At 47.7% G+C, this 26698-nt stretch overlaps 1 protein-coding gene across 1 annotated transcript in view; it reads left to right on the top strand.

Moving 5' to 3' along the window:
• The first annotated feature begins 1206 nt into the window (after positions 1 to 1206).
• EMILIN2 (elastin microfibril interfacer 2) overlaps positions 1207 to 26698 on the top strand; it is a 50746-nt gene continuing 25254 nt past the window's right edge. Inside the window, exons 1-2 of the mRNA XM_004606111.3 lie at positions 1207 to 1895; positions 2215 to 2337. Of these exons, the coding sequence (XP_004606168.3) occupies positions 1237 to 1895; positions 2215 to 2337 (782 nt within the window). The 5' untranslated portion in view covers positions 1207 to 1236. The remainder of the gene's footprint in view (positions 1896 to 2214; positions 2338 to 26698) is intronic.

Here is a 26698-nt window from a genome sequence, read left to right as displayed (position 1 = left end):
CATCCCCTCCGAGGGGCCCTGGGGAAGACAGCCAGGCACAGGGGCAAGATGGATCTCATTCCCCTGACCCTGAAAGAGCCTCCAATGCAGTACCATTGGAAAGGATGGGTAAAGAGAAGCTTCTAAAATCTCAGGGCTAGGACGAATGGAGACGTTATTAAGACTGCTCGAGAAATTCGAAGATCAACGGGATGATGATGGTGATGATGATATATCTCAGATCAAGCCCAGTGGGATGGAAGTCTCTCCAACACAGGAGCCATACAGTCTGCTGAGGTGTTACTTTGTTTCGTGCAATTTCTTCACCTACTGATGAAATTAGTAGAAATTATTGTATAGCTCGAGAATATGCAAAAGAAGAGTGGGAGAGAGAACTAAAAGGACTGGATAGGTAAGTCCCTCATCCAGGATGTAGTTAATTCCCCAGCATGGTTCTGCTTCAAGGTCTCCTGAAAACCATGGGGTGTAGGCCGTGTGACTCCCTACCCCCACCCAGGATGATTTGGAATGGCCCTTCCCCTCAAAAATAAACTTGCCCACCCCCCAACACAAAGCACCTACACAGTTGAAAAAGACACTTGTAGCAGTTTCTAAAATGTTAAGAGCAAATACATGTTTTCTACAGAAAATATGTCATCTCTGACAGTGAAACATGACATTTCACTGTCATCACTGTCACTGTCACTGTCATCAATTTGCTCCAGGCGGCACCAGTAACGTCTCCATTGTGAGACTTGTTGTTACTGTTTTTAGCATATCGAATACGCCATGGGTAACTTGTTTTCTATAGTGACATTAAAAACAAACAAACAAACAAACAAAAAATATTCCAGGGACTTAAGAGATAGTACAGCAGGGAAGGCGCTTTATCTTGCACGAAGATGACTCATTCCATTCCTAGCAACACATGGGTTGATCTGAGCCTGCCAGGAGTGATTCCTAGCGCAGAGCCAGGAGTAACCTCTGAACATCCCCGAGTGTGGACCCCAAAGCAAAACACCAAGAAACGAACGAAAAAATATTCAGAATAGGACCCACGGAGCAACAGCAATCGATGTTCCCCGAATCAGTGCCGGAGGCATCTTGGTGGCTGCTGCGTACTTCAGCAGCTGTAGGGAAGTGGTGGGACTGTCGCTTCTCCTCTGCCCCTGTTCCAGGGACGCAGAAAGCAAAGATGGGTAAAGGAAGAGAGGAGAGCCAGCGTTCACTTCCCCTTAAACTTGGCTCGGTCCGAAAATGTGGAGTGATGGCCGCTGCTTGACTGGGGAAGAAAGCCAAGGCGCGACCCCTTATCGCTCCCGGGGCTGGGGAACGACGCCCCTGACTCCCTGCTGGGTCCGGCACCCAGGCCAGACCCGCCGACGGCGCCGGCGCGCCCGCTGGACCGTGGGGGCGGCAGAATCGCTGTCCTCCCGGGACCAGACCAAAGGACCCCGTCCCGGGAAGCGGTGGAAAACAGAGCCTGCCCCGAGACCCTGCCCCCCCAGCCCCCCGCAGCGCGGCCGGGAACCCGAGCCGGGGCCACGCGGCGGTCGAGGGTCGCGTTTCTTCGGAGAGGGAAGTGAAATAGAGAGGGCGGGCCCGGGGGGACCCGTGCGTCATCGAGGGACCCGGGCGAGGCGCGGGCGCACGGGCTGGAAAGGAGAAGTGGCTGCGGCCGAGCCGGCCGGGGGGGGCCCAGCGCCGCGCCTCCCGCCCGCCCGCCTGCCGGCCGCGCCCTGCCCGCCCGCCCGCCCGCAGCCCGCGAGGCCGCACGTCGCGCGGACCATGAGGCAGGGGACGCGGCCCCGCACGCCCTGGCGCTGGGCTCTGGCACTGCTGGCCCTGGGCGGCGCGGGGCTGTGCCACGCCGACCCGCAGCCCCGGCCCCCCGCGCGCCCCAGCGCCAGGAGCAGGTCAGTGCCCGGACGCCGGCTCCTGGGGAGTGGGGGGCTCCCGGGCTGGCTCTGCGTCACCCCTTTACCAGGCAGGGGTCGCGCGACTCTGCCCACACCCCTCCCGCACCCGGGGTCCCATCCCAGCCGGGCTGGACGCCGAGCAGGGTTCTAGCGGCTTCGGGGGCCGCGGGATGTGGGGAACGTCCCTCCGGCCGGAGCGCCCTGGAAGGACTCGTCCCGGGTGCCCCCGCGTCCAGGGGTGTCTGCTGGGTCGGCCCCTGGGGGGCTTCACCCCGCGCCAACCCGATGCCCGTCTCTCCCGCGCCTCGCCCCGCAGGAACTGGTGCGCCTACATCGTGCCCAGGAACGTGAGCTGCTCGGTGCGGGAGGGCAGCGAGAGCTTCATTCAGGCGCAGTACAACTGTCCCTGGAGTCAGATGCCCTGTCCGTCGGCGCTGGTGTAAGTTGGGGAGCCGAGGAGGGGGTCGGGGGCGCGGGGTCCCGGGCTGGATGGGCTGGGATGGGCACGACGGTGAATCTCTGGGGGCCCCCCTGAAGTCTCGGCCGCTGCCAAGCCCCGGCGCGGAGGGGGGTCCCGGCGCGGGTTGCTCTGGGCGATGCGCACGTCCTGCGAGCCAGTGGGCACCAGGGGAGCGGGTGGGACCAAGCAAACACTGTCCCTCGCTTCTCTCTCTCTCTCTCTCTCTCTCTCTCTCTCTCTCTCTCTCTCTCTCTCTCTCTCTCTCTCTCTCTCTCTCTCTCTCTCTCTCTCTCAAAGTTATTACTAACATAAGGCAGCTGGACCTAATTAGATCCATATTGTGTCTTCTGGGGCACATAGCGGATTCCAAGATGTATACTGCTAGGAACGTTTACGTGAAGGATTAGCTAGCTAAGAGGTCTGCTCCAGCGAAGACTTCTCACACAAGCTAGTTTGGCTCCACGTCGCGCAAAACTTGCGTTGGCGATTGCTAAAATAAACTTCCCCAGGATTAATTCTTATAAGGGTGTGTCTCCCCTCATCCTAAAGTTAGATGTGGGGGGTGGGGGGGAGGGATTCCTCCACTATAGTAGGTTGCCCTGAGAGAGTGGAACTTAAGAACAAATGGGAAGAATTAAGCACCTATTTCGCTTACAACGATTTCATCCTTTAAAACAACGAAGCAGAAGCGATGCAGTCGGGGACAGATTCTATTCACCCTCCACTCCACATGCTGTTCAGTTGTCACCCAGCAAGTCAGTGTTGCTCTCAGAGAGGATGCACCGCTGAATCAATGACTGTGCGGAACACATGTGATAGTCGTTCCCCTAAGAATAGGCTGTTTGTCCTAGAGCACAGTGGCCATTCTAGCGAAGAATAGCCAGTAGGCGGATCTGTCTTTGGCACAGCTGAGGACAGACTGACACTGAGACGCCGGGAAACCTTGTTCCAGAGGCAGCAGATGGGCCTGAGGCTTGAGAACTGGAAGTGGTCTCCGCATCACCCCCACAAACGCGGGTGTGGGAGCTACAAACAGGGAACAGACCATTCTGTTAGGTCCTCGGCATTCTAAGATTCCTTTTTTCTTCTTTTTGTTTCTTTTGGTGTGTGTTTGTTGGGGGGAGGGGGGGAGGAAGGCATGGTGGATGGCTATTGGGCCACACCCCACAGTGCTCAGGGTTTACTCCTGGCTCTACATTCAGGGATCATTCCCGGAGGGCTCCCGGGACCGTATGGGGTGCAGCGGACTGAACCCAGGTGGATTTCATGCAAGGAAAGCATTTTACCTTCTGTAAAGACCTTAGTCCCAAAGATTCCCAGTTTTTGATGAACAACAGGTCGGAGGCTGAAAGTGAATCTGTCATTCTGGAATAATTTTCCGGGGGAGACAGTATTGCCATCCTGCCTGGGGTCTCTAGCCAATAAGTTGTGACCAGAGTCTACAGCCAGCAGCCAAAGGAAAGCAAGCAAGAGTTTGACACTGTGTGTAGTGCAGACACAAGCTGTGTCTTCAGCACAACTGGTTGAACTCCTTTAAGATTAAAATGATGATCAAATACATGACTCTACCCCAGAACTTCACTTTATGGTTTGTTATGTTACTATTTGTGACTATTCAGAGAGAAGTTATCATTTTTTTCTTTAGCAAGATAACTTATTTAATAATTTTCCCCAGAAATATTTTAGTGCAATCAGGTGACAATTGTTTAACTTGACCAAAACTCAGTGAAACAGATCAGATTCTCTGCTGGCTTAGGAAACAAATTATATCCAGACCACAGGTTCATGAAAGGTATTTGGAACATATTTTTGCCAGCCAGGGGGGAAGACAAAAAAACTGCTATACAAAATGACAGATACGGTATTAGAGAGATAGTACAGGGGATAAGGTGATTTTCTTAAATACAGCTGACTCTAGTTCAACCCCTGGCACCCCGTATGCCAAGGATATGACATATGCCAGTACTACTAGGAGTGACTGACCCCTGAGCACTGAGCCAGGAGTAGTCCCTGAGTACCACAGGGTGTAGCTTATAACCCCCACCAAAAGGAAAATAGATGTTCTGTTTGTTATTAAATGAAACCAAAATATGTCACCCGGGTTATTTCTCTTTAATAGTAATCACCCTATAAGCAATTGAAACAATTTTTTACATTGTATAAAATTTAAAAGACAGTTTTAGATGATCAAGCTGAAATCTTGAAATTAATAAGTAGTTTATTCAGCCTGTTCTCTTTTCATTCTGCTTCTTTTGAAATAGGAAAGGAGTGGTTTGTCTTACTTTTCTTTAGTTTTTTATTTTTTTTCATAGGGAGTGAGGGTAAGACCACTCCCAGTGGTGCCAGGGCTTATTCCTGGTTCTGTGTTCAGGGATCACTCCTAACAGGGCTCAAGGGGACCATATGAGTTGCCAGGGATCAAACCTAAGTCGAATGCTTGCAAGGCAAATGCCTCACCCACTGTACTATTGCTCAGACCCCAGCCTTATCTTTAACTACTAAATATTCTCAATTTTAAGATGAGTGAGTGAGTGGAGTCAAATAGAGGAATATTCTTTTTAGTTTTATATATATATTTATTTTAGGCTTGGGGACATACCTGGCAGTGCCTGAGGACTACTCCTAGCTCAGTGCTCAGAAGACCATGGAATTCTGGGGATGGAATTTGGGACCTTTCACACATAGAGCATATGCACCACCAGCCCTTTGCTCTTCCTCCAGGATCATGATTTTTGTTTTTTGAAATGCTCCTTCAAGCTTAAGTTGGGAGTGGGAGTTGGCTCACGGACCATAAAGTCCTCTGGTATTTTTTTTTTAATTTTATCACCATGTGGAAAGTTACAGAGTTCTCAGGTTTATGTCTCAGTTATACTGTATTCAAACACCATCCCTTCACCAGTGCCCATATTCCACCACCAAAATCCCCAGTATACCCCCCGCCCCCGCCCCCCACCCCAACTGTATAACTGATGAATTTCACTTCATTTTCTCTTTACCTTGATTACGTTCCATATTTCAACACAAAACTCACTATTGTTGTGGGAGTTATACCCCCAAACAAGATAGCCCTACTAAGGAAGCATTTGATAATTAGTTTTCCATTAAAAGATTGTATGTTTTCCCTCTGGTATTTTGAATGAAGCCTGCGTGCTGCTCAGTGCCCAGGTGTTATCTAGTGAGATTTTGAGTATTTGATCCACAGACCCTGAGACCTATGGGCATAAAGGTTCTTTGGAAACTCATCCTGAAGTTACTGGAAGTTGTAGGACTTCAACTGCTTCTTTCCCAGTAGTGGTAGAAGTTCAGAACTGGAGGTTGGCAGAGATGCTGGAACTAGAAAAACACTTTCACAGCTGGTTACAGTCGAACATCTGGAGCAGCACGTACGAGCCAGTGAGGCTGTGATGTAGCTGGAACTGAATTGGGTTCTCAAGGGCTTGGCTGGAGAGGAGGAAAAAAAAAATAAAATGCAAAGGAGAGTGACTGAACCAAGATTCTGGAGGAGCAAGCTTGAGCTTTGAGACTTGGAGGAGTAGCCTCGTAGGTTGAAAGATCCAGAAAAGCTGGGCAAGGACTTTAGCTAGAAGAGGGAATTTGCTTATGCAGCAGGAGAAAATTTCAGGTCAGTGGAATTCAGGAAACCTAGTTTCCCAGTAATCGAATTTAAAATTTATTCCAAAGGCTTTGCTGGAAAAGAGAGATAATGTTATCCAAGCAGAGGTGTGTGTCTGTGTGTGTGTGTGTGTGTGTGTGTGTGTGTGTATCTGAGAGAGAGAGACAGAGAAAGAGAAAGAGAAATACAGAAAGAGAGAGAGAGAGAGAGAACAAGTACAAATTTCAGGAAAGGAGTGAAAAGTCAAAGAAAGACCGACTCTGCTCTGAGACTGAGGGGCCATCAGCTGGGAACTGGGGGATCCAGGCACCTCAGAGCAGAACCTTTGTGCATGGCCAAGTAATTCAGCACTAAACTTCCATATCTGTAGAGACAGAGCACATGTACATTTCCAGAAAGTTCCAGGGGCAAGAAACCTGCCAAGGGCAGTTTGGGTATTTATAGCTTCATTCCATGAGCCATGCAGTATAGGCTGATAGGCCAGGGAAGTTGCAAGCACATATGTCTGTTCCATCAGGTACCAGGGTCAGACCATATGACCTTGTGGGCCCTGTGTGGCCTTCAGGATGGGCGATCCCCGTACTTGGAAGTAAATGGTTCATGTGATGTTCCTTTACATTCACAAAGAACCCTGCATTCCAGATCACAAATGTGAGTATCATTATATGACACTAGGAACAGAAAAGAGTTTATGTGCTACATGGGCACATTGAGTATTTTGATTTCTGAACCTGTAAAACTTCAGTGAACAGACACTGTGCTAAGGCTATCATGACCATATATCAGTTTAGTTAATTTCTGGAATCCCACAAGATGAATACAGATGCTCCCATGGAAACCTTGTTTCCCAGGGACAAATATCATTGTTCCCAGGAAACAAAAGAGGAATGTCACACGGCAATAAGTGGTTGCTTTCAGGTCTGGGCCTGTTGGCCTTTGTGGACTGATCCCTGTCCCTGGAGTCATGGAGAATACATATGCTTCTCTCTTTTCAGGTGCACCTTCTGTGGATTTCACATATTTATTTAGCTACTAGGAACTCGTATACCCTCTTTCAGTTCCCCTAGAAAAGTGACTGGGAACAGTGTATACACATTTGTGCATGTTCAAGTCAGCCCCTTTATTATGGGTCATTCACCACAAAGCAATGCCCTGTCAAATTTTCCACACTGTCCATTGTGTATGCTAGTCTCTTATTGTAATACAGCATGGGTCCATTTGATCTGATGTGTCACTGGGCCAGTTACTTGAAAGGCGAATGGTAAGGTCAGAGTTGCAACGTATCATTATACACTGGTAGGCGTGACCACTTTATTCCTATTTTTTTTTTTGCTTTTGAGCCTGGAGCAATAGCACAGCGGTTGGGGGTTCGCCTTTCACGTGGCCAACCTGAGTTCGATTCCTCCGCCCCTCTCGGAGAGCCCGGCAAGCTACCGAAGAGTATTGAGCCCGAGCGGTAGAGCTTGGCAAGCTATCCGTGTGTATTGGATATGCCAAAAACAGTAACAATAAGTCTCTCAATGAGAGACATTGCTGGTGCCCACTAGAACAAATTGATGAGCAACAGGATGACAGTGACAGTGGTTTTGAGCCATATCCAGTGGTGCTCAGGACTTACTCCTGTCTCTGTGCTTAGCGATTATTCCTGGGGGGCTCAGGAGACTATATGGAGTCGCAGGGATCAAACTCTCATCAGTCCATGCAAGGCAAAGACCTTACCCTCTGTACTATCACCTCAGCCCCAAACATGAACACTTTAGGGTGCATATGTATTCCTGAGCTCAGCCACCACCCTGAAACTAGTCACAAGCATGTTTTTAAAAATTCTTCCAGAAAAGCATTTTATTTTCTTTTTGGGTCACACCTGGCGATGTACAGGGGTTACTCCTGGCTCATGCACTCAGGAATCACTCCTAGAGGTGCTCAGGGGACCATATGGGATGCTGGGAATCGAACCTGGGTCGAAGGCGTGCAAGGCAAACGCCCTACCTGCTGTGCTATTGCTCCAGCCCCCCAGAAAAGCATTTCTAAGCACTTACCTTCATGCTTGTGAGTTAATGATACCAATCTTCTGTGTAAAGAATTGTCCATTAATAATTCTGCGTCCTTATGAAGGTTTTCCAGTACTTACAAGTTTTGAATCGAAGATCTCTCTGCTGTCTCTTCTTTTCTGGTTTTTCTTTCTCGCCTGCTCTCACCTCACTCTTCCTATTTGTGTGTCCGTGTAAAGTTGGATGGAATTTATCACACTGATTTATTTTTCTTTTTGTTTTTTTTTTTTTGAAGGGGAGGGTCACATATGGTGATGCTCAGGGGTTATTCCTAGCTCTGCACTCAGGAATCACTCCTGGCAGTGCTCAGAATACCACATGGAATGCTGGGAATTGAACCCGGGTCAGCCTCGAGCAAGGCAAATGCCATACCCATTGAACTATCCAGTCCATCACTCTGATTTCTTCTTTTAAAAAAAATATTTATTTGTCTTTTTGCTTCTTTTGGGTCACACCCGGCAATGCACAGGGGTTACTCCTGGCTCATGCATTCAGGAATTACTCTTGGTGGTGCTTGAGGAATCATGTGGGATGCTGGGAATCGAACCTGGGTCAGCCGTGTGCAAGGCAAATGCCCTACTGACTGTGCTATTGCTCCAGGCCCACTGATTTCTTTTTTGTGTGTGTGGGGGGGTCACACCCAGCAATGCACAGATTATTCCTGGCTCATGCACTCAGGAATTACCCTAGCGATACTTGGGGGACCATATGGGATGCTGGGAATTGAATCCGGGTCGGCCGCGTGCAAGGCAAACACCCTACCCGCTGTGCTATTGCTCCAGCCCTGCCCTCTGATTTTTTAAAGTAAGTCTAAGAATTATTTTTCCCTTCCTCTGGGATTTTTTCCCCCATTTTATACCCCTGTACTAAGAAAGTCAAGTCTCCTAAAATCCCTGCTTTGAGATTTTTTTCTTTTTGGGTCACATTAGGCGATGCACAGGGGCCACTCCTGACTCTACACTCAGGAATCACTCCTGACAGTGCTCAGGGGACCACATGGCTTGCTGGGAATCGAACCTGGGTCGGCCGAGTGCAAGGCAAATGCCCCACCCACTGAGCTATTGATCCAGCCCATTGTTTTTTTCTTTCTGATGAACCATACAACCACTGGAAATCCATCCAGTTGGGTGATCTGCCACTGGGACTCTGCCACCCATCTGGCTCTTAGGATGTTGCCACTGGATCAGCACCTCTAAGTCTGGAATCTTAGAGTAACCCATAAGTGTGGAAGTGGAACTATGTGGGTTGTCAGCTGCTTTGGGGGGGCACATGGGAATCTGAGAGTCTTAGAATTCTTTCTGTCGGATGCTGGGCCAGTTGACCTTCTTAGAAGGCACAGTACAGTGTGTAGGATTAGCCTGGCTGAGACAGTCTCCTTGAAATTTACCTGTTAGATAATGTACTCCTTAGGTTCGAGACCTTTTTTTTTTAAAAAAAAAAAAAATCTTTTCAGTAACCTCATTGGGGTTTTATTTCAATTTCTCAGCAGGCAGGTAGATGAAATTAGCAAAGTCTGGAATCACTTCCAGCTCTATTATTTACTTGTTTACTTGGGTTTGGGGCCACACTCAGCTGTGTTCATGCCTTACTCCTGGGTCTGTGCTCGGGACTCACTTCTGGTAGGGCTGGTGGGATCAAGCTCGGGGCAGCCTCTTGGAAGGCAAATGCCCTCTCCGCTATACTATTTCTCAGGTCTCTTGTTCTGCCATTTACTCCCCAGCTATTAGCCCCTTGCTGCCTACACCCGCCCCAGGCTGAGCCTCTGCCCGGTGTGTACGTGGCTAGGGGTGGGAGAGCCTGTGGTTTCTCAGTGCCCCCTGGGGCCAGGCTGGCTGTGCTTGACAACAAATCTCTCCCCTGCCTCTTGGCCTGGCCACTGTTTCCTTTCGTGCAGCACTCATGCTTTGGGCAGTGATTCCGCAGAGACCCATATCCTCCCACTCAGCTTGCGTGAGTCCAGCTGATGCTGTTAGCTTGGAGGCGCCCTGGCTTGTCGGTGAGGGTGTCCAAGGAGCCCGCGGCAAGGAAAACACTTCGCTTTCCCTCTCAGCACCTGGATCCCTATTCTGTGACCCCCCCCCCCACACACACACACCAACGGGGCTTCCCAGCATCTGCACCCCTCACCCTGCTGGGGTGTGTTGTATCTTGGGAGAAGTTTTCTGGTTAGCACTTAAAAAAAAAAAAAAGCCCAGACTCATCCGAGGGGGGATGGGGGGAACTTGGGTGGGGCCGTTCCACGGAGGAGTCTGTGCCACTGTGATAACAGAGGAAGGAGTTTTGGAGTTTGCAACAGGTGTCATTTCTAAGTGCTTAGTTCCAGCACTCCTCACTCCTCAGCGTCCCAGGAACAGATGGTCATTGCATTGAAAGAAATTGTCTATTAGGGAGAAGCTCAGCCAAGAAAAGCAGCTTTATTTCTCCCCCACAGAACACTCATAACTGGGAGGGGAGAAATCTTCTAGAAACACTTCTATGTTTTCTGCGTTCCCAGGAACAACATTCCTTTCAAGGCAGAAAGGTCCTCTTGTGTGGGCTCCTCTTTCTCTTCCATTTTAAACTAACATTTGCAGTTTGTTGGCATACAAGGTCCTTGCTTCTCGAACTGTAGGAAACGCGAATCAGTTCGTAGGTGGGTGGGTAACTGTCCCCTGAGGCTGGCTGCTGTGGCAGTATGTTCTGGAAGATGAGCTGTAAATCGTGGCATCTGGCCTAAACTCCACCTCTACCAAGCTGTGACTCCAGGAAAAGCGCACAGCAGCCCTGAGGCCCCAGGCCCACATCGCCCACTGTCGCAGGGGCCCTCACCAGGCCAGTTCTCTGAGTGCTGCTGTGCTCGTGGACGCAGGCACTCAGAGTGGGCGGCTCCTGGGACATGCCTTGTTCTTGTTTGGCTGAAATGTTGTTGTTGTTCTCGAGTGGGCCTTTCTTGGAGGGATATTTTGGAGGGGGAGTTCCCTAACTCTGCTCAGGGGACCTAGGCCCAGTCCCAGAAACATTCTGCCAGTGGGGCCAATGATTAAATGTTCGGGTGCATAAATGCCAAGGGGGTGGTGTTTCTTGGGTCTCACGGTGGTTGGGACCACCTGGGCCACACCCTGTAGTACTGGAGGCGGGCATGTGGTGCCAGGGATCAAGCCAGGGTCTGCGCATGCACCTCTGACCTCTGTGTGCTGTCCTGGACCCGCCTTGCAGCCTCTGACTGCAAGTTAAGCTTCCTGATATTGAAAAAAAAAAAAAATGAAAAAGGTCAGATTGCTAAAGAATGAAGTTCACTGAACTAAGATAACAATTGAGAAAGTGAAATGACTAAAATGTTTACACATGAAGCAAAATGTAATAATTTCTTAGGAGCAGAGTGAGAGTGGGCAGGCACTTGCCTTGCAGGTGGCTGACCCATGTTCAGTCTCCAGCAACTCATATGGTCCCCTGAGCACTGCTAGGAGTGATCCCTGAGCACAGAGGCAGGACTAAGCCCTTAGCACTGCTGGATGTGGCCTCAACCCCCTTCACACCCCAAGAAATTAAAGGGGAGAAAAAGTTCTTCCTATTGGCAGTACCGTATTAAGACCTTTCTAATCTTACTGAGTGTGAATCATGTGGCAGATACTGCACACCTCAGTTACAAAGTGCTTTATATACTGATCTTAAAGACATGAAACTGACTCACTGCCAGTGTCTAGATAACTTCCTATCACCCAAATGTTTGTATTTGTGGTTGGCATGACCTCTTTTTTTTTGTTCTCAGAATTAATTGCTTCTGTCTTTAGCTGAAGCTGCTTTCTGGATTTCAGAAGAATGAAGAGGGTGGGAAATGAAGAGGGTGGGAGAGACAGTATAGGACTTAAGACATTCGTGTGAGGTGACTCCAATTCAATACCCAGAAGCACATGGTTCCCCTCAAGGGCTGCCAGGAGTAGCTTTAGCGCACTCATGGGTGTGGTTTAGCCTCTAGTACCGTCCTGACCTCAAAGAACAATGATAAAATGAGGTGAGCATGACTTCTTACAAAGAATGATCCCCCCCATCCCGCCCCCGGGAGAATAGAGTATTTCATAGTAATTTACAGTGTGACAGCAGCTTACATTGGAGGAAAGATAATAGCACAATTAAAACTAAAATCACCTAAAACCTTTCTTCTTTCTTTCTTTCTTTCTTTCTTTCTTTCTTTCTTTCTTTCTTTCTTTCTTTCTTTCTTTCTTTCTTTCTTTCTTTCTTTCTTTCTTTCTTTCTTTCTTTCTTTCTTTCTTTCTTTCTTTCTTTCTTTCTTTCTTTCTTTCTTGTGTTAGGGTGCTGGGGAAATGTGGGGAAACTTCACACGAACAGAATTCCTGGCTTGAAAATGCTGTAAAAGGCAAACTTCTGGGTGTGTCAGGGCCCTTTTTTTCCCCCAATTTGAGGAAAATGTTAAAGATCTGGGAATATGCCTAAAACCAATTCTCTGCAGTTCAGCCTTCCGTCCCAGTGTGTTTCACTGTGCATTTGGTTTCGAAAATTCTAAAGAGACAAATGACAGACAAAACCTACTCAAACTGACAATTCTCTTTCTCTCTTTCTCTCTCTCTGTCTCTTTCTATCTCCCTCCTTTTCTTTCTCTCTCGGTTTTTAGGCCACATCTGGAGATGCTGGGGGATTACTCCTGCTCTGACTGGGAAATTACTCTTGGGGATGCTCTGGGGACCGTATAGGATGCTGAGGATCAAATCTAGGTCACCTGCATGTAAAGCAAGTGCCTTACCTGCTGTACTATCTCTCCAGCCTGACACTTACTTTTTTCATAGCATTTTCCCATCATTACAAACATTTGTGATTGTACAGGTTCTGCCGAAAGTGTAGGTTGAACTAGGTAATTATTTATGGTTTTTCTCATGTTCTGTATCAAACCAGTCTTTCCTTTTCAACCCCCCCCCCCCCCCCCACGTATGCTTGGCTGGGAAGCCATTAAGGAATAAGGAGATAAGGACAAACGTTTTTTCCTAAACCAAAGTGGTGAAAATGCCATTTGTTTTTCTGCTAACTGAGGCTTTTCCACAAACTTGAAAATGGAGCTGTGGCCGTGGTTGCGACAGGGCTTAGGGTGGGGCCCATTTCACAATCAAACCCTTCGTGGAGAGATCTGTTCACCAGGAAAGCATTGCTCTGGCTCGTGTCAGCCTCAGCCCAGAGCACTCACAGCAAGTGAAGGGAGGCAGGGAGGCGTGTAGGAGCATCACCTAGGCTTTCTTTTTCTTTTTTGTTTTGGGGCTACACCTGGCAGTGCTCAAGTCTTATTCCTGGCTCTGTACTCAGGAATTATTCCTCGTGGGCTCAGGGAACCAGATGGGATGTGGAAGATCGAACCAGATGGTCGTTGTGCAAGGCAAGCGCAGTACTGGCTGTACTATGGCTCTGCCTTTCTGAATACTGTGCCCGCATTACCTCTCCTGCCCCAACTGCTGGCCTCACAGTGCTCAGGTTTATGCCGCGGGTCCCCTACTTTGGAGATTCTTCAGCTGCTTTCTGCTGGGGCAGCAACTTTCCAGAATGACAATGCAAGCCCATACACACACACCCTTTCCCCAGCCCAATACATTGCATCATCTTTTGGACACTCAAGGCATTTGGGAGTCATCCTGTTTCACCATTGCAAAAAACCACTCACAAGATAAAATAGATTTCCTTGTTACCAGGGGCACGAGGCGGGGGCGGCGGGGGGAGAAAAGGAGAAATACCATTTAAGGTTCGTTTCCTGAACCAAAGATCAATGTAGCCTCTAAACACTCCTTGTCAGAATGGTTGCTGGGGAAATAAAACTTCCAGTGAGTAGTCGCTCTTTGTCTTATTTTCTAAATGCTAATTTCTGGGGCCCTGGGAGGTGGCCCAGTGGCTTAACGGGCCTTCGCTGGGCCTCTGTAGGCTGCCCCACCAGCTCAGCTGTCTGCTGCCTTTACTGAGGGAAAACAGATACACAACACTCACTCCTGGCTTTGACATTTTGTGTTATTTTATACAAAATGGCCATTTGACAGGGGTCATAACATTTTTTGTTTCACAGTCCTTAGTTACAGATTCCTTTAAAAATGTAAAAATCAGTATTGAGCCTGCGTTCCCAGAAGTTAAAATAATCAGTTATGTTTCCCAAGAATTAAAAAAAAAAAAGAAAATCAAACAAACAAACTCAGTAAAATCCTCATGTTTGAAATTTAGAAAAAGGGTTCCCAGAGCTGGGTGTGAGCGTGGCCAGAGGGGTGCCTTTAGATGGTCAAGGACAGTCTCTCCAGCACTTCCATTTCAATGTCTCTAAGAGATTTTTAATTTGATTTCCTAAGTGATTGCAGTTGATTTTTTACTTCGATTTATTTTTAAAATATAATTTAGGTCCAGGAGATAGCTCAAAGATCTAGTTTTCTCGCTTTGAATGGGGGGCCCAGGTCTTCCTTGAATGCCACGGGGAGGGGTCCCCAAGCATTGATCCAGTTGTCACCCCTAAGTACTGCCAGGTGGGATCCACCCTCCCCACTGAATTTGATTCATGTAAAGTATATTTTTCAACCATAATAGAATGAAACTATTCTATTTCAATAAAGTAAGATCAGAAAAAAATTCCACAAAATTATCTGTATACTTAGGAATTAAACCTTATGTTTCTATTCCATGAGTAAAAGAGGAAAATAAGTTTCCCAAAGACCGAAAACTATTCTGAGATCATTTTACAAGGTTTCTAGGGAGAAATTCATAGCATTAAATGCATTATATAGGGGATGGGGCGATAGTATAGCAGGTTGGGTGTTTGCCTTGCACGTGGCCTACCCGGGTTCGATCCCTGGCATCCCATATGGTCCCCTGAGCACCACCAGGAGAAACTCCTAGTGCAGAGCCAGGACTAACTTCTGAGCATCTCCAGGTGTGGCCCCGACCCCCCGGCCCCCCAATAGATGATTTATTTAATAACTGTTATTTTAGGAACTGTGGTTTACAAAGCTGTTATTGCTAAGGTTTCATATTTAAAGCATTCCAGCACCACACTATCTACTAATATTGTTTTCCCTCTACCCTGTTCCCTAGATTTATTATTTTTAAAAGGGGAGAGGAGAGAGTGTAGGCAGGGGATAAGGCATTTGCCTTGCATGTGGACAGCTCCTAGCTAATCCCCATAACCACAGAGTCCCCTGAGCACTGCTGGGTGTGCCCCCACGCGCCACCAAAGGAGCATACTTGAGTCAGTAATTCAACTTTCCACCCTAGAATCTAGAAAAAGTATGCCTCACATGAGCAGAAAAAATTAAACAGAAAATAAAAGAGAAAAATGATAAAAAATATCAACAAAGCCAGATAATTTTGTTTTGGCTGTTTGGGTCACACTCGGTGATGCTCAGGGTTTACTCCTGGCTCTATACTCAGAAATTACTCCTGGCAGTGCTGTACGGGGTGGTGGGGGACCACATGGAATGTTGGGGACTAAACTTGGATCAGCCGCCAGAAAGTCAAACACCCTCCCTGCTGTACTATTGCTCTGTCCCCAAAGCCAAGTAATTTTTAAAAGGTCAATAAAATAGCCAGGGTCTGGAGCAATAGCACAGAGGGTAGGGCATTTGCCTTGCACGAGGCCGACCCCAGTTCGATTCTCAGCATCCCATATGGTCCCCTGAGCACCGCCTGAGAGCAGAGCCAGGAGTAACCCCTGTGCGTCACTGGGTGTGACCCAAAAAGCAAAAACAAAAAATAAATAAATAAAATAAAATAAAATAGCCAAATCTCTAATATAACTGAAAAAGGAAATAAGAGAAACAAACATGTTTCCAATTTCAGGGATGAATGGAATATCTCAACATAACTTCATAAACTTAGATGAAGTGAACCCATTCCCTGAAAACCACAAGCTATCAAATCTTACCCCAAATAAAATAGATAACCTGAAAAGCCCAAAAAAGTTGCTGCTTGTAAATGTTTGGGTTTTAGGTCATATCTAGCAGTGCTGCATTTACTCCTGGCTCTGCACTCAGGATAACTCTTGACAGTGCTCAGAGAACCTTATGGGGTTTTGGGGATTGAACCCAAGTCACTGCGTGCAAGGCAAACACCCTACCCAGTCCCCACACTCCTTTTCTTAGGCAAGCACAAATCTGCTTTCTATTTACTAGATAAATTTGATTTTCTAGTTTTATGCAGTCATACAGTATATACACATTTATATTAGACTTTTTTTCATTTAGCATAAGTATTTTGAGATTTACTTATGTTGTATTATGTAGCAGTGTAGCACTGTCATCCTGTGGTTCATCAATTTGCTTGAGTGGGTACCAGTAACATCTCCATTGTGAGACTTGTTACTGTTTTTTTTTTTTAAAGAAATATTTTATTGAACCACCGTGAAAACAAAAAAAATACAAAGCTTTCAGGTTTAAGTCACAGTCAAATACTGATTAAACCACCATCCCTTCACCAGTGCACCCGTTCCACCACCAAGAACCCCAATACACCCCCCTCCCACCCCACCCCCCATCTAAGTAGCTGATGATATTCCCATTATTCTCTCTATATATTGAGTACATTTCATATTTCCATACAGAACTCACTATTGTTGATTGGAAATTTTCCCCAACAATCAGGCCTGCTGAATAAGCATCATCTAATAATTTCTCTTCCTTGGTAAAAGTGAAGACTTTGAGTTTTGGGTTTCTAATATTTTAGCTCAGTTCACAGTCAAAATGGATGGCTGCAAGAATCTGCTCTGGTGCCAAAATGGGTTAGGAGACCTCAGGATCACAGTCAGTAGGCGGGAGGCTCTGCTTCTCTTGCCGCGGCTCTTGGTTCATCTCTGGGCGGAAGGCGCGCCGGGAACACCTCCCCTCCCAGGATCACCTACAGGCTACGTCACAAAAGAAAGTCCTACCTCCTGGTGTAGGGGTCTTAGAGGGTGGCTCTCACCGCGTGGCTGCTGCCGCTGCCGCCATTTTCGCTCAGAAAAATGGGGTGGAGAGGGAAAAAAATCCCTCCCCGGGCTGCACGAGGTTGTAGTTCAGTTCACAGTCAAAATGCATGGCTGCAAGAATCTGCTCTGGTGCCAAAATGCTAGACTTGTTACTGTTTTTGGCATATCGAATACGCCACAGGTAGCTTGCCAGGCTCTGCCATGAGGGTGGGATACTCTTGTTTGCTTGCTGGACTCTCCGAGAGGGACAGAGGAATCAAACCCGGATCAGCCGCATGCAAGGCAAATGCCCTACCCGCTCTGCTATCATTACAGCCCTATTATGTATCAATAGTTGATTTTTTTTATTGTTGAATAATGCCAAAAACAGTAACAACAAGTCTCACAATGAAGACATTACTGGTGCCCGCTCGAGCAAATTGATGAAATTGATGAATACTACTTATTTGTACATGTTTCAATATTTTTATATAGTTGTTTTGTGCTAAAGATGTGTGATGAAATGCAGAGTGCAAAAAATCGTTTTATCATCAGTAAAATGACTACTCTGATTTTTCTGAAGAACATCGGAGATAGTGAATACGTGCAGAACAATTGAGTCCAAAACACATTTCTCATTTATTTCTCATTTCTCACAATCCAACTCTAGAAAATGTTGGATTAAGGCTATGTAATTAGCATAAGCTATTTCAAATTGGCAGATATACAAGAGTTTAAAGACATTATTTGAGGACTGCTGACTTCTTGGTTCCATTAAACAAATATTTGGATGATAAGTTTATGTCTGGCCCAGGACTAGAACCCATGGAGACACAGCAAGGAACTCGACTTCTCATTGCTCTCCAGAGACTTCCTATGCAGCAGTGGGAATGAGACCCAAGCAGAAACCATTTCAAAAGAGAAGGTAGAAATGAGGTATAAAGTAGGAGAAGCACAAATAGCTGAGGATGTTCAGAGGCGGAAGAAAGTATTTGCAACCACCAGAAATCTCCTTGTGTGTTGTCGGGCTTCAAAGGAAGGTTCTAGTTGGATGCAGATGAGAGAAAGTTGGCACAGACCGAGAAAGAACCTGGGCAAGGACCTACAGGTGAGAAGTGCAGGACAGTGCAGGAAAGAGTAGCTGCTTCGTTTGAGGGCTGTGAGCAGGGTTATCTGGCTTTTCAGAGGCAACGCAATTCAACTTCTAACCCTAGTCTGGGAGCTTTGTCTTGGCAGAGTGGAGTGGTAGAGTTTCCTAACTGGGACACCCTCAGAGCTGTGCTTCTGAGTATTAATCTGGCAACTTGTGCAAAATGGATTTGAGAGCTGAGAGGTAGCAGATGGTTGAGGTGTGTATAGCGGGGAGAGCAGGGAGCAGGGGCCGTGAAGGTCCTGTCAGCCAGTGGCAAGAATTTACAGGAGGGTTTTTTCTTGGGAGAGATGTTTTTAGCTTGTCCTTCCTCTCACTGTCAAGGATCATGTGTGCTATGTTTGTTTTTCAGTTTTCAGTCATGGAGACTGTAAGTTTGAACAAATGTCTATGGCTAATGCTCTTAAGCAAAAATTGTGACCATATGTGCATATATATCACAGTCAGTATCACAGTATCACAGTCATCCCATTGTTCATTGCTTTGCTCGATGGGGCACCAGTAACGTCTCCATTGTGAGACGTGTTGTTACTGTTTTTGGCATATGGAATACGCCATGGATAGCTTGCCAGGCTCTGCTGTGTGAGTGAGATACTCTCGGTAGCTTGCTGGGCTTTCCAAGAGGGGCGGAGGGATCGAACCCGGATCAGTCGCATACATGTCAAACGCCTTACCTGCTATGCATATATATGTACTTTAAAAATAAGTGTTAGTATTAAATAAAATGAAAACACAGCAGCTTGCAGTCGAAATCAGGGTCTGTAATGTGCTGGTTGTCTTACACGCTGCAGACCTGGGGCTGATTCCCATATATGGTGTCCTAAACCCCACCACAATGATTCCTGAGCCCAGAGCCAGGAGTAGGTCCTGAGTACAGCCAAGTGTGAACCCCCAAACAAACCCAAAGAGGTCATAGTGCTTTCCTTTTCCTATGGAAAAGCAACACTGAGAGGGTGGGGCTGTGTGACTCAGGAGATGCAGCTGAGGCAGAAGAGAGGACAAAATGGCTGAGGTGCGTCAGAGGGAAGAAGAGATGTTTCAAAAAAAAAAAAAAGTCTATAGAAACAGGAAGAAATGATTTTGGAGTGATTGTGATTTTTAAAGATTATTGCAGGAGAATTTGAGGAAATAATTTCTCCTCTGGGGATTAAAAAGAAAAAAGAGGAAGCAAGCACAATAGAGTTATTTGGTGGCCCTGGAAAGAAAGAATGGGATGCCCAAACCACAGAGCGCCTCGGTGGATGATGCTGCAGGCGGGGCCGGCAGATGTTCTCAGGGCTGCAGTGGGGAGGTGGAGTGTGAGTGCTCTGGGAGCAACTGGGAGGAGTGTGCTGTGATTCTGACTCCAGGAATGATCGAACATGATGTCAGCATATGAGATGGGACCGTATAGAATTTACTGGGGCTAACAGCCCTGCCCCGGCCCCTGGCCCGCCCCTGAAGGATTCTTCAGGGTGATGCCAGCCTCCTGTTCCTGGGAGTCACAGACAGAATGACTTAGCTTAAGCCCCTGGCGGGTGGCTCACTCTCTCTCCTCCCCGTTATTGTCAGTGCAAAAACTCAAGTTTTGTCGCTGCGAGGAAGTTAGAGCTGTGAATGCGGCCTCACTGGGAACGCATGCCTCAGCTGTGTTCACGGGGCTGGACGCACCCTGTCCCCGGAGATGCTGTCATTTTTAGCAGTGCAAGATTGCTCGGAAGGAGCGTGCTGGTGGCGCATATAGACAGTCTAAGAATAGCAGCTCTCTCTGCTGCAGTGCCAGGCCCGCAGGCAGCCGGGGCTTTCTGGAATCACCTTTGCAGACCCAGGGCATCGCTTCCCTGTGGGGTAAGGAAGTGTGTGATAAATTTTGGGAGGCTGGTGGAAAACATGTACTTAATATTCTGTAATGGGCCTAACTACTGAGAAGTGAAGAAGAATTTAAATTTTGAAATGTAATTTGCCATTTTTAAGTACAAAAATTTAAGAGGAAACAAACAGCTCACAGTTGTGGTTTCTCCAGAACTGAGTCCTTTTGTTTTGGGAATCATCCTCCTCCTACAAATACATTTTCCCTTTGAACTTATTGCTTTGGTCTAGTTTTTTATTTTCTTTTTTAAAAGCACGTAAAGATTTATTTTAAGTAATTTTAATCCACTTCATCAATCTGACTTTTAGATTCATTTTCATACATTTTATTATTTTTTGTATATATTTGCCCAACACCTCTGCCTTTTGAAGCTTAGATATAGTTTCCTAAACATTTTTTCCTTGCATTCTATTAATTTCACCATACAGGGATCTAATTCAAAATATTTAATGACAATAAAATACTACTCAGTTAAACAAAAGATGAAATCTCATATGTAGATACTGCATCCTGGGGGGAACGAGAGGGTATTATGTTAGGTGAGATAAGTCTGAGGGACAACAAATACCAGGTTATCCCACTCAATGGTGGTATCTAGAGAAACAAAACAAGGAAACAGACGATATTGATGAAGACCCTAGGTTTAAATGCCAACACTCAGATTACTAAGCAGTTGTGAGAGTGGTAAGAGGGAGAGAAGAATGGGCTAGAGGTGACATAGGGATACTGGTGCAGAGTCATGGCCACTTTGGTGGTGGTTTATACAGTAACTTTGTACATTACTATCATAAATATTAATATTGTTGTAATCATGCTACCTAAGCCATAACAAAGGAATAAACTGTACATTTAAAAAATGTGTAAATGAATCAGAGAAAGATAAGATGACAATTCTGATTTTGTGTAGGATGTGCTTTAACCCTGAGGAAGTCCTTTGGGTTCCTTCTCTTCAGCTCTGGTCAGAAGTGCAGCCAGCTTCGGAGAAGTCTGCGGAGGTCAGTCATCGAGACTGTGTTGGTTCAGAGAGTGTCTGTGTAGACACTCAGTGAAGCTGATCCGTGTCCTGTTGTACAAGGGCCAAGCAGGCTCACAGGCCAGTGCTGGTGTAGCGCTACATTCATTGCCTTCTATGTTGCTCTAAATCACTGCTAATTTTGAACATTAGAATCCCAAAGTTGGAACCTTTTGGCCAACTTTGGCCGAGCATCCCTTCAGTGAAAACACTTGATGAGTCATTGATGGGTAGAAAATTAAAGCATTTTATTTCAAGTACAGTTGACCCTTGAACAGCAGGGAGTCAGGTTAGGGGAGGCCTCCTAGTGCGTTGGGAAATGTGTGTGTGTGTGTGTGTGTGTGTGTGTGTGTAAGTGTGTCTCTCAGTCTTTCAATTACCCACAAACTTCCCCACACACAGGCCTTGTTATCCTCAGATGGTTAGTCTCAGGGTCCCTCCACAGATACCAGAATCCTGGGGTGCTCAGGTCCTCTGAACTTGACCATTTCTTCCCTATCCTTGCATCCAGCCAACCAACTTCAGGGGTTTTTGAAACTGTATGAGCTCTAGATAGAAAAATACCTGTTCATGGTGGATCTGAGAAGTGCCAACCTATGAAAGGCTCAGCTTTACTGTATAAAAAGAGGAAAAAATTGATACATGCTACAATATCAATGAGCCTCGAGAATGCCAGGGATCAGGATATTCTGCCCCACACATGCCACGTGGCTACAAAGCATTTGCTGAGTGCTTTAACTTGAGGACAATTGAGTGACAGCAACCCAAAGAAGAGTTCTCTGCCCTTGGATGAAGAGGGTGGCCCTTTGCACCGGGACGGAGAGTGACAACAAGATGAATCTTCACACACAGGACTGAAACAGCACCCCCTGCCCCCGTTTCTTTTATGTAACTCTTGATCACATCCCCAAGCTTGTCACTCCCAGAAGTCCAAACTCAGAAGCCACCAAACTTCTTTTGCCTAATTACTCCTCTACAATTTCTGGACTCTCAATCTACTTCCTGAGATTTTACATCTATTCTGTAACACCCTCATGCAACAAGTTAAAACATTAATATCAATTAAGTTTGTATGTCTTTTCTTATTCACTTGCATTTGTCATTTCAACTCACAGGTCCTAGAACACAAACAAGAGTGTCAGGTTTTTCCTGTGTCCTTTTTCTAAGAACACCATGTTAAAGTGAAATAGCAAAGGGGCATGCTGTATAGTTCCTCTTATATGAGGTTCCTAAAATGACCAAATTCATAGGAGCAGAAAGTATGTACAGGGTGGTCGCAAGGGGCTGAAGGAAGGGGAAAGAAGGACTTAGTATTTAATGGGTACAGTTTTTATTTGGAAAGCAGAGCTATAGAGAAGGTGATGGTGGTTGCACAGAAATGTGAATATATTTAATTGGATGCCAAGAATCCAATACTGGGGGGGGGGCAAGGGGGCAGGGGTGGGAGGCACACGTGGCAGTGCTCGGGGATCATTCCTGGTAGTGCTGGGGATCACATGGGGTGCCAGATATTGAACCACGACTGTCTGTGTGCAAGGCAAGCACCTTAACCTTCTACTATCTCTTATGCCAAAGATCCAATACTTAATGCCCCTGACAGGGTACTCTTCAAAATGGTTAAGATGGTAAATTTTACATAACAGGTTTTATTTTTTCATGAACTAAATGACTGTGGTTGACATTATCGGCTGCACTGTAGGACACTTGTAGCAGTGGCTGCTCTGGTTGTGCACTGATTTTTGCTCGTGTGGCTTCTTGTCTTCACGGGTGGATTTGCTTTGCCCCTGGATCTGTGGCCATTTCTCTAGGCCCATGGTACTCTCCCCCAGAGAGAGGAACCTCCTCTTTCTGGTTTCCTTCTCTTCCATCATGGCCCATTCTCATCTGTGGGGGCCACCTGGGCGGAAGGACATAAGAAGCTGGTCCTGGGCATGGGGGCAGGCTGGGAGGAGGAGAGGAGTTCACTAAGAAGTCTGTTCTTGCGCGATGTCCCAGTCAAGTGAGTGGCCTCCAAGGGGAACTTGGCTTTAGATTTGTACCATGTGTTAGTGGCCTGTGTTTAAACCAGACGATGGGTGAGCTGACTGAGAGGAATGGCCCCATAGCTGTGGAACAGCTGTTGAGCGCTTCCTCTGCCATGAAGTCAGTTATTTTCAGAGACGTGTTCTATGGGCAGTTCTAGACATGAGAGGGAGAAGTCGGAGATGGGAGATGTGGGAGTGAAGTCAGGAGAGGAGCTCAGAGAATCTTGGGGACTTCTTTTCTTCTTTTCTTTTCTTTTCTTTTCTTTTCTTTTCTTTTCTTTTCTTTTCTTTTCTTTTCTTTTCTTTTCCTTTCTTTTCTTTTCTTTTTTCTTTCCTTTTCTTTCCTTTCCTTTTCTTTCTCTTTCTCTCCCTTCCTTCTTTCTTTCTCTTTCTTTCTTTCTTTCTTTCTTTCTTTCTTTCTTTCTTTCTTTCTTTCTTTCTTTCTTTCTTTCTTTCTTTCTTTCTTTCTTTCTTTCTTTCTTTCTTTCTTTCTTTCTTTCTTTCTTTCTCTCTCTCTCTCTTGTTCATGGAGACTTCACAGCTCTGCAGCCTGATTTGCTTCTGGGGAGGCTGAGAATCACAGGACCTGCCGATAGCTTGAGGTGTTTTTTTTATATATATATAAGGGGGGATTGGATCATACTCCCAAAGTCAGAGGCTATTCCTGGCTCTGTCTTATGGGGTCATTCCTGGTGGTGCTCAGGGACCATAGTGGTTGCTTAGAATTGAACCAGGACTGGCTGCATGAAAGGAAAGTGCCTTCATCCTTTGCTATCTCTTAATGAAGGTTTTTAAATATAACCTTTGGATCTTACCCTCCAAACTTTGTTAATAAAGTAGATCTGAGGCCTGGAGGAATATAGCAGTGTCTTGGGGTGCCTAGTGTGCAAGCGTTTGGTCAACTCCCTGATGTCTTGCATAACCCACACAGCTCTGCTGAGTGTCATTCCGTCATCATAGGCAATTTCTGACACCACACCACAGTCAGGTGTGGGTGATCTGGTCATCTCAGTAGCATCAATGAAGTGAAGAAGGAGGAAAGGATGCTTTTTGTTAGTTTGGGGACCACATCCAGCGATGCTCCAGGCTTATTCCTGACTCTGTGCTCAGGGATCACTGCTTCTGGACTCAGGGGACCCCATGGGGTGCTGGAGATTGAACGCTGCTTGGCTGCAGGCAAGGCCAGCACTCTACCTGCTGTACAGTGTCTCCAGCCCCAAGAAATTTTTCAAACTAATTTTAAGAGCATATCTGATGTTATTACTTGTTGATTTATTGATAGAATGGATGATTAGCTGTTGCTTTTTAAGCACCACAGCAGGTCAGGCACTGAGCTACAGAGTAGAGATGTTGTAGAGAACAACACAACAGGAATTGTTGCCTACGGGGGTATGGTTTGCAGAGAGGATAGGACTGAAGCAAATTCAGTGTGAATTAAAACTTTTTAGGAAAGTTTCACATGGTGTGGCTATGAAGGAGACTCGTGTGTGTGTGTGTGTGTGTGTGTGTGTGTGTGTGTGTGTGTGTGTGTGTGTGGTTACAGCCGAGGGATACTTCCTGTCATTGGTCGCTGACCTCTCCAGTCCTTTTCCTTGTCACCTTCCTTCTTAGCAGAATCTCCCAGGTTGCTGCAGCATCTGCAGTTGGTGGCTGAGCTCATAGAAACGGCGAATCTCTGATGCATTTTACCAAGGAACAGCCCCAAAGGGCCTTAGAGGAAGAAAGGAGTTTGGGGAATAAAAGATAAAAGATCCTTTTGGGGTGTGTCTCGGGTTTCGTGGGGGCAGGCTCAGGCTGTGGCCCTCAGGGTCCCCCAGGGATGTTAATGACAGTGCTCTGTTCCAGGCCCACTCACGGCCCAGTCCTTCTGGGTAGTGGCGGGGGCGCGGGGGGGCAACTTGATGCTCCTGAGCACCTCAGCGCCCCTGTCACACCCACGCCCCCTGCCTGGGTGTCCGGCTCCTGGTCACAGAGGCTCTCCACTGGGTCTGGGGACTTGCTTCTGGACTGTGACTGTGCATGATGATTGTCTGGGGAGTTTTGGAAGGGTCCCACTCCCTGGGGACTCCGCCTGGCCCCAGGCCGAATCAGCTCCAGAGGGTCCCAGTCTGGGCCTTAGTGTGGGGCTCCCAGATCAGAATGTTCTAAAGTGTCCCTGGGAGTGGGAACTGGTGACCCCAGGAGCCTGGGGCCTGACTCCCGGCTTCCCTTGGATCAGGTCATTGCGCCCAGGAGAGGCCAACATGAACCGAGACTTTCCCAGGCTCAAGGTGGCCTCCAGCGTGTCCCAGCTGTCCCCACTCCCCAGACTGGAAAAAGGCAGCAACTGTCAGAGCGGAAGGCAGCTGCGGGGCAGCATGGGGCTGGCCTGTGGGGAAGGGCCTTCCCGGGGCCTCTCTGCCCTCAAGGACAGGATGGAGCCTGGAAAAGCACTTTCCTCACTCTTGGCAGTGCGTGCAGGGGGAGGGGCGCGGGGGCGGGGGTGCAGGGGGCCTGCCTTTCCTCCACAGGCCATGGCAGTGAAACTCCTGCTTTGCTCGGCCGCGTCCAGAGGCTGAATGCAGCCTGTCATCTTCTGGCGCCGAGACAGAGCCCAAGTGCAAACACATTTCACATTCGGTCTTAAATGCTCAGAGAAGCAGCGTTTTTCTGAGATTACACATTTTTCCAGCATTATGCTGTACTTGAGCCTGCAAAACAATGAAGTGGAATGCAGTGGAAGATTTCCTTTCTTTTCTTTTTTTTTTTTTTTTTTGAGTGGTTTCTAGGACCCCGCAGAAGATGTCTGCAGCGGGTGCGGTGGGCGTGCTGGGGGCTGTGGGTTCCTGGGCCGGGTTAGATGCTCGTGCAGGTCTGCAGAGCAGAGTCGGTGCTACTGCTCACCCAGCAGAGGCTCGTTCCTGGGAGTGACTGCCTCTGTGTGCTGGGAGGGCCACGGTGGGGTACGGCGGTGTGCACCAAAGTTTAAACCCTGGCGTTGGTGCTGGGGAGAGGACGCACAGGCCTGGGGTGCGAGCTCTGCGTGTGGAAGCCCTGGGCTCAATTCAGGGCACACAGAGGTCCCGCAGTGACAGGACATGGCCCTCGAGGGCCGAGAAGCCCCCCACCATACACACAGCCAGGTGTGAGCCCTGACCCCCCAAAATTAAGTTGAAAAAAAATATGAGCCTGATCCTTCCTTGGTTGGACAAAATGATGCTATGACTCTCTCTGTCCCATCTGTTAGCAGGAGCTTATCTGAGCGCTGCGCCTGGGGACGCGGTGGCAGGGGAGAGAGGAGCCCCCGCGGGTGCGACTCAGATCCGGTTCACCCAGGGAGATGAACCCCCTGAGGGGGACTCCCAGGCCGGGTCAGTTTTCAGGGTTCTCTGCTGACTCTCAACCAGCCATGGGCGGAGAACTGCAGCCCTCGGAAACCAAGTGAAGTAGGACGGGGAAAGGTGTTAGCACGCCAGTGCCTCCGAAGTGCTGGCCTCAGTCCCTCTTGGAATTCACTCCCCCTTCCCCCCCACCCCAGCCCCCAAGGAGCAGGCTGGGGGCGCGCACACCTGCTCAGTGCTTGGGACCAGGCCGTGCTGGCACTGAAAGCAGCCCTCGGGCCATCTTCCCTCCCTCGCCGGCCCCTCCTGGAATTCTGTCCTGGACAAGTGCCTTGGGCGCTGTGCTTGGCCCTCGCCTGGTAACGTGCGTCTTTCTCAGCAGCGGGGCAGGTGTCGGCTGGGGCCCCACAGGCCGAGGCAGCTGGCTGACC

This window comes from Sorex araneus, chromosome 2 (assembly GCF_027595985.1).
Source record: "Sorex araneus isolate mSorAra2 chromosome 2, mSorAra2.pri, whole genome shotgun sequence".
Taxonomy (NCBI): Eukaryota; Metazoa; Chordata; class Mammalia; order Eulipotyphla; family Soricidae; genus Sorex; species Sorex araneus.
This window is presented reverse-complemented; position numbering and strand designations above follow the sequence as displayed.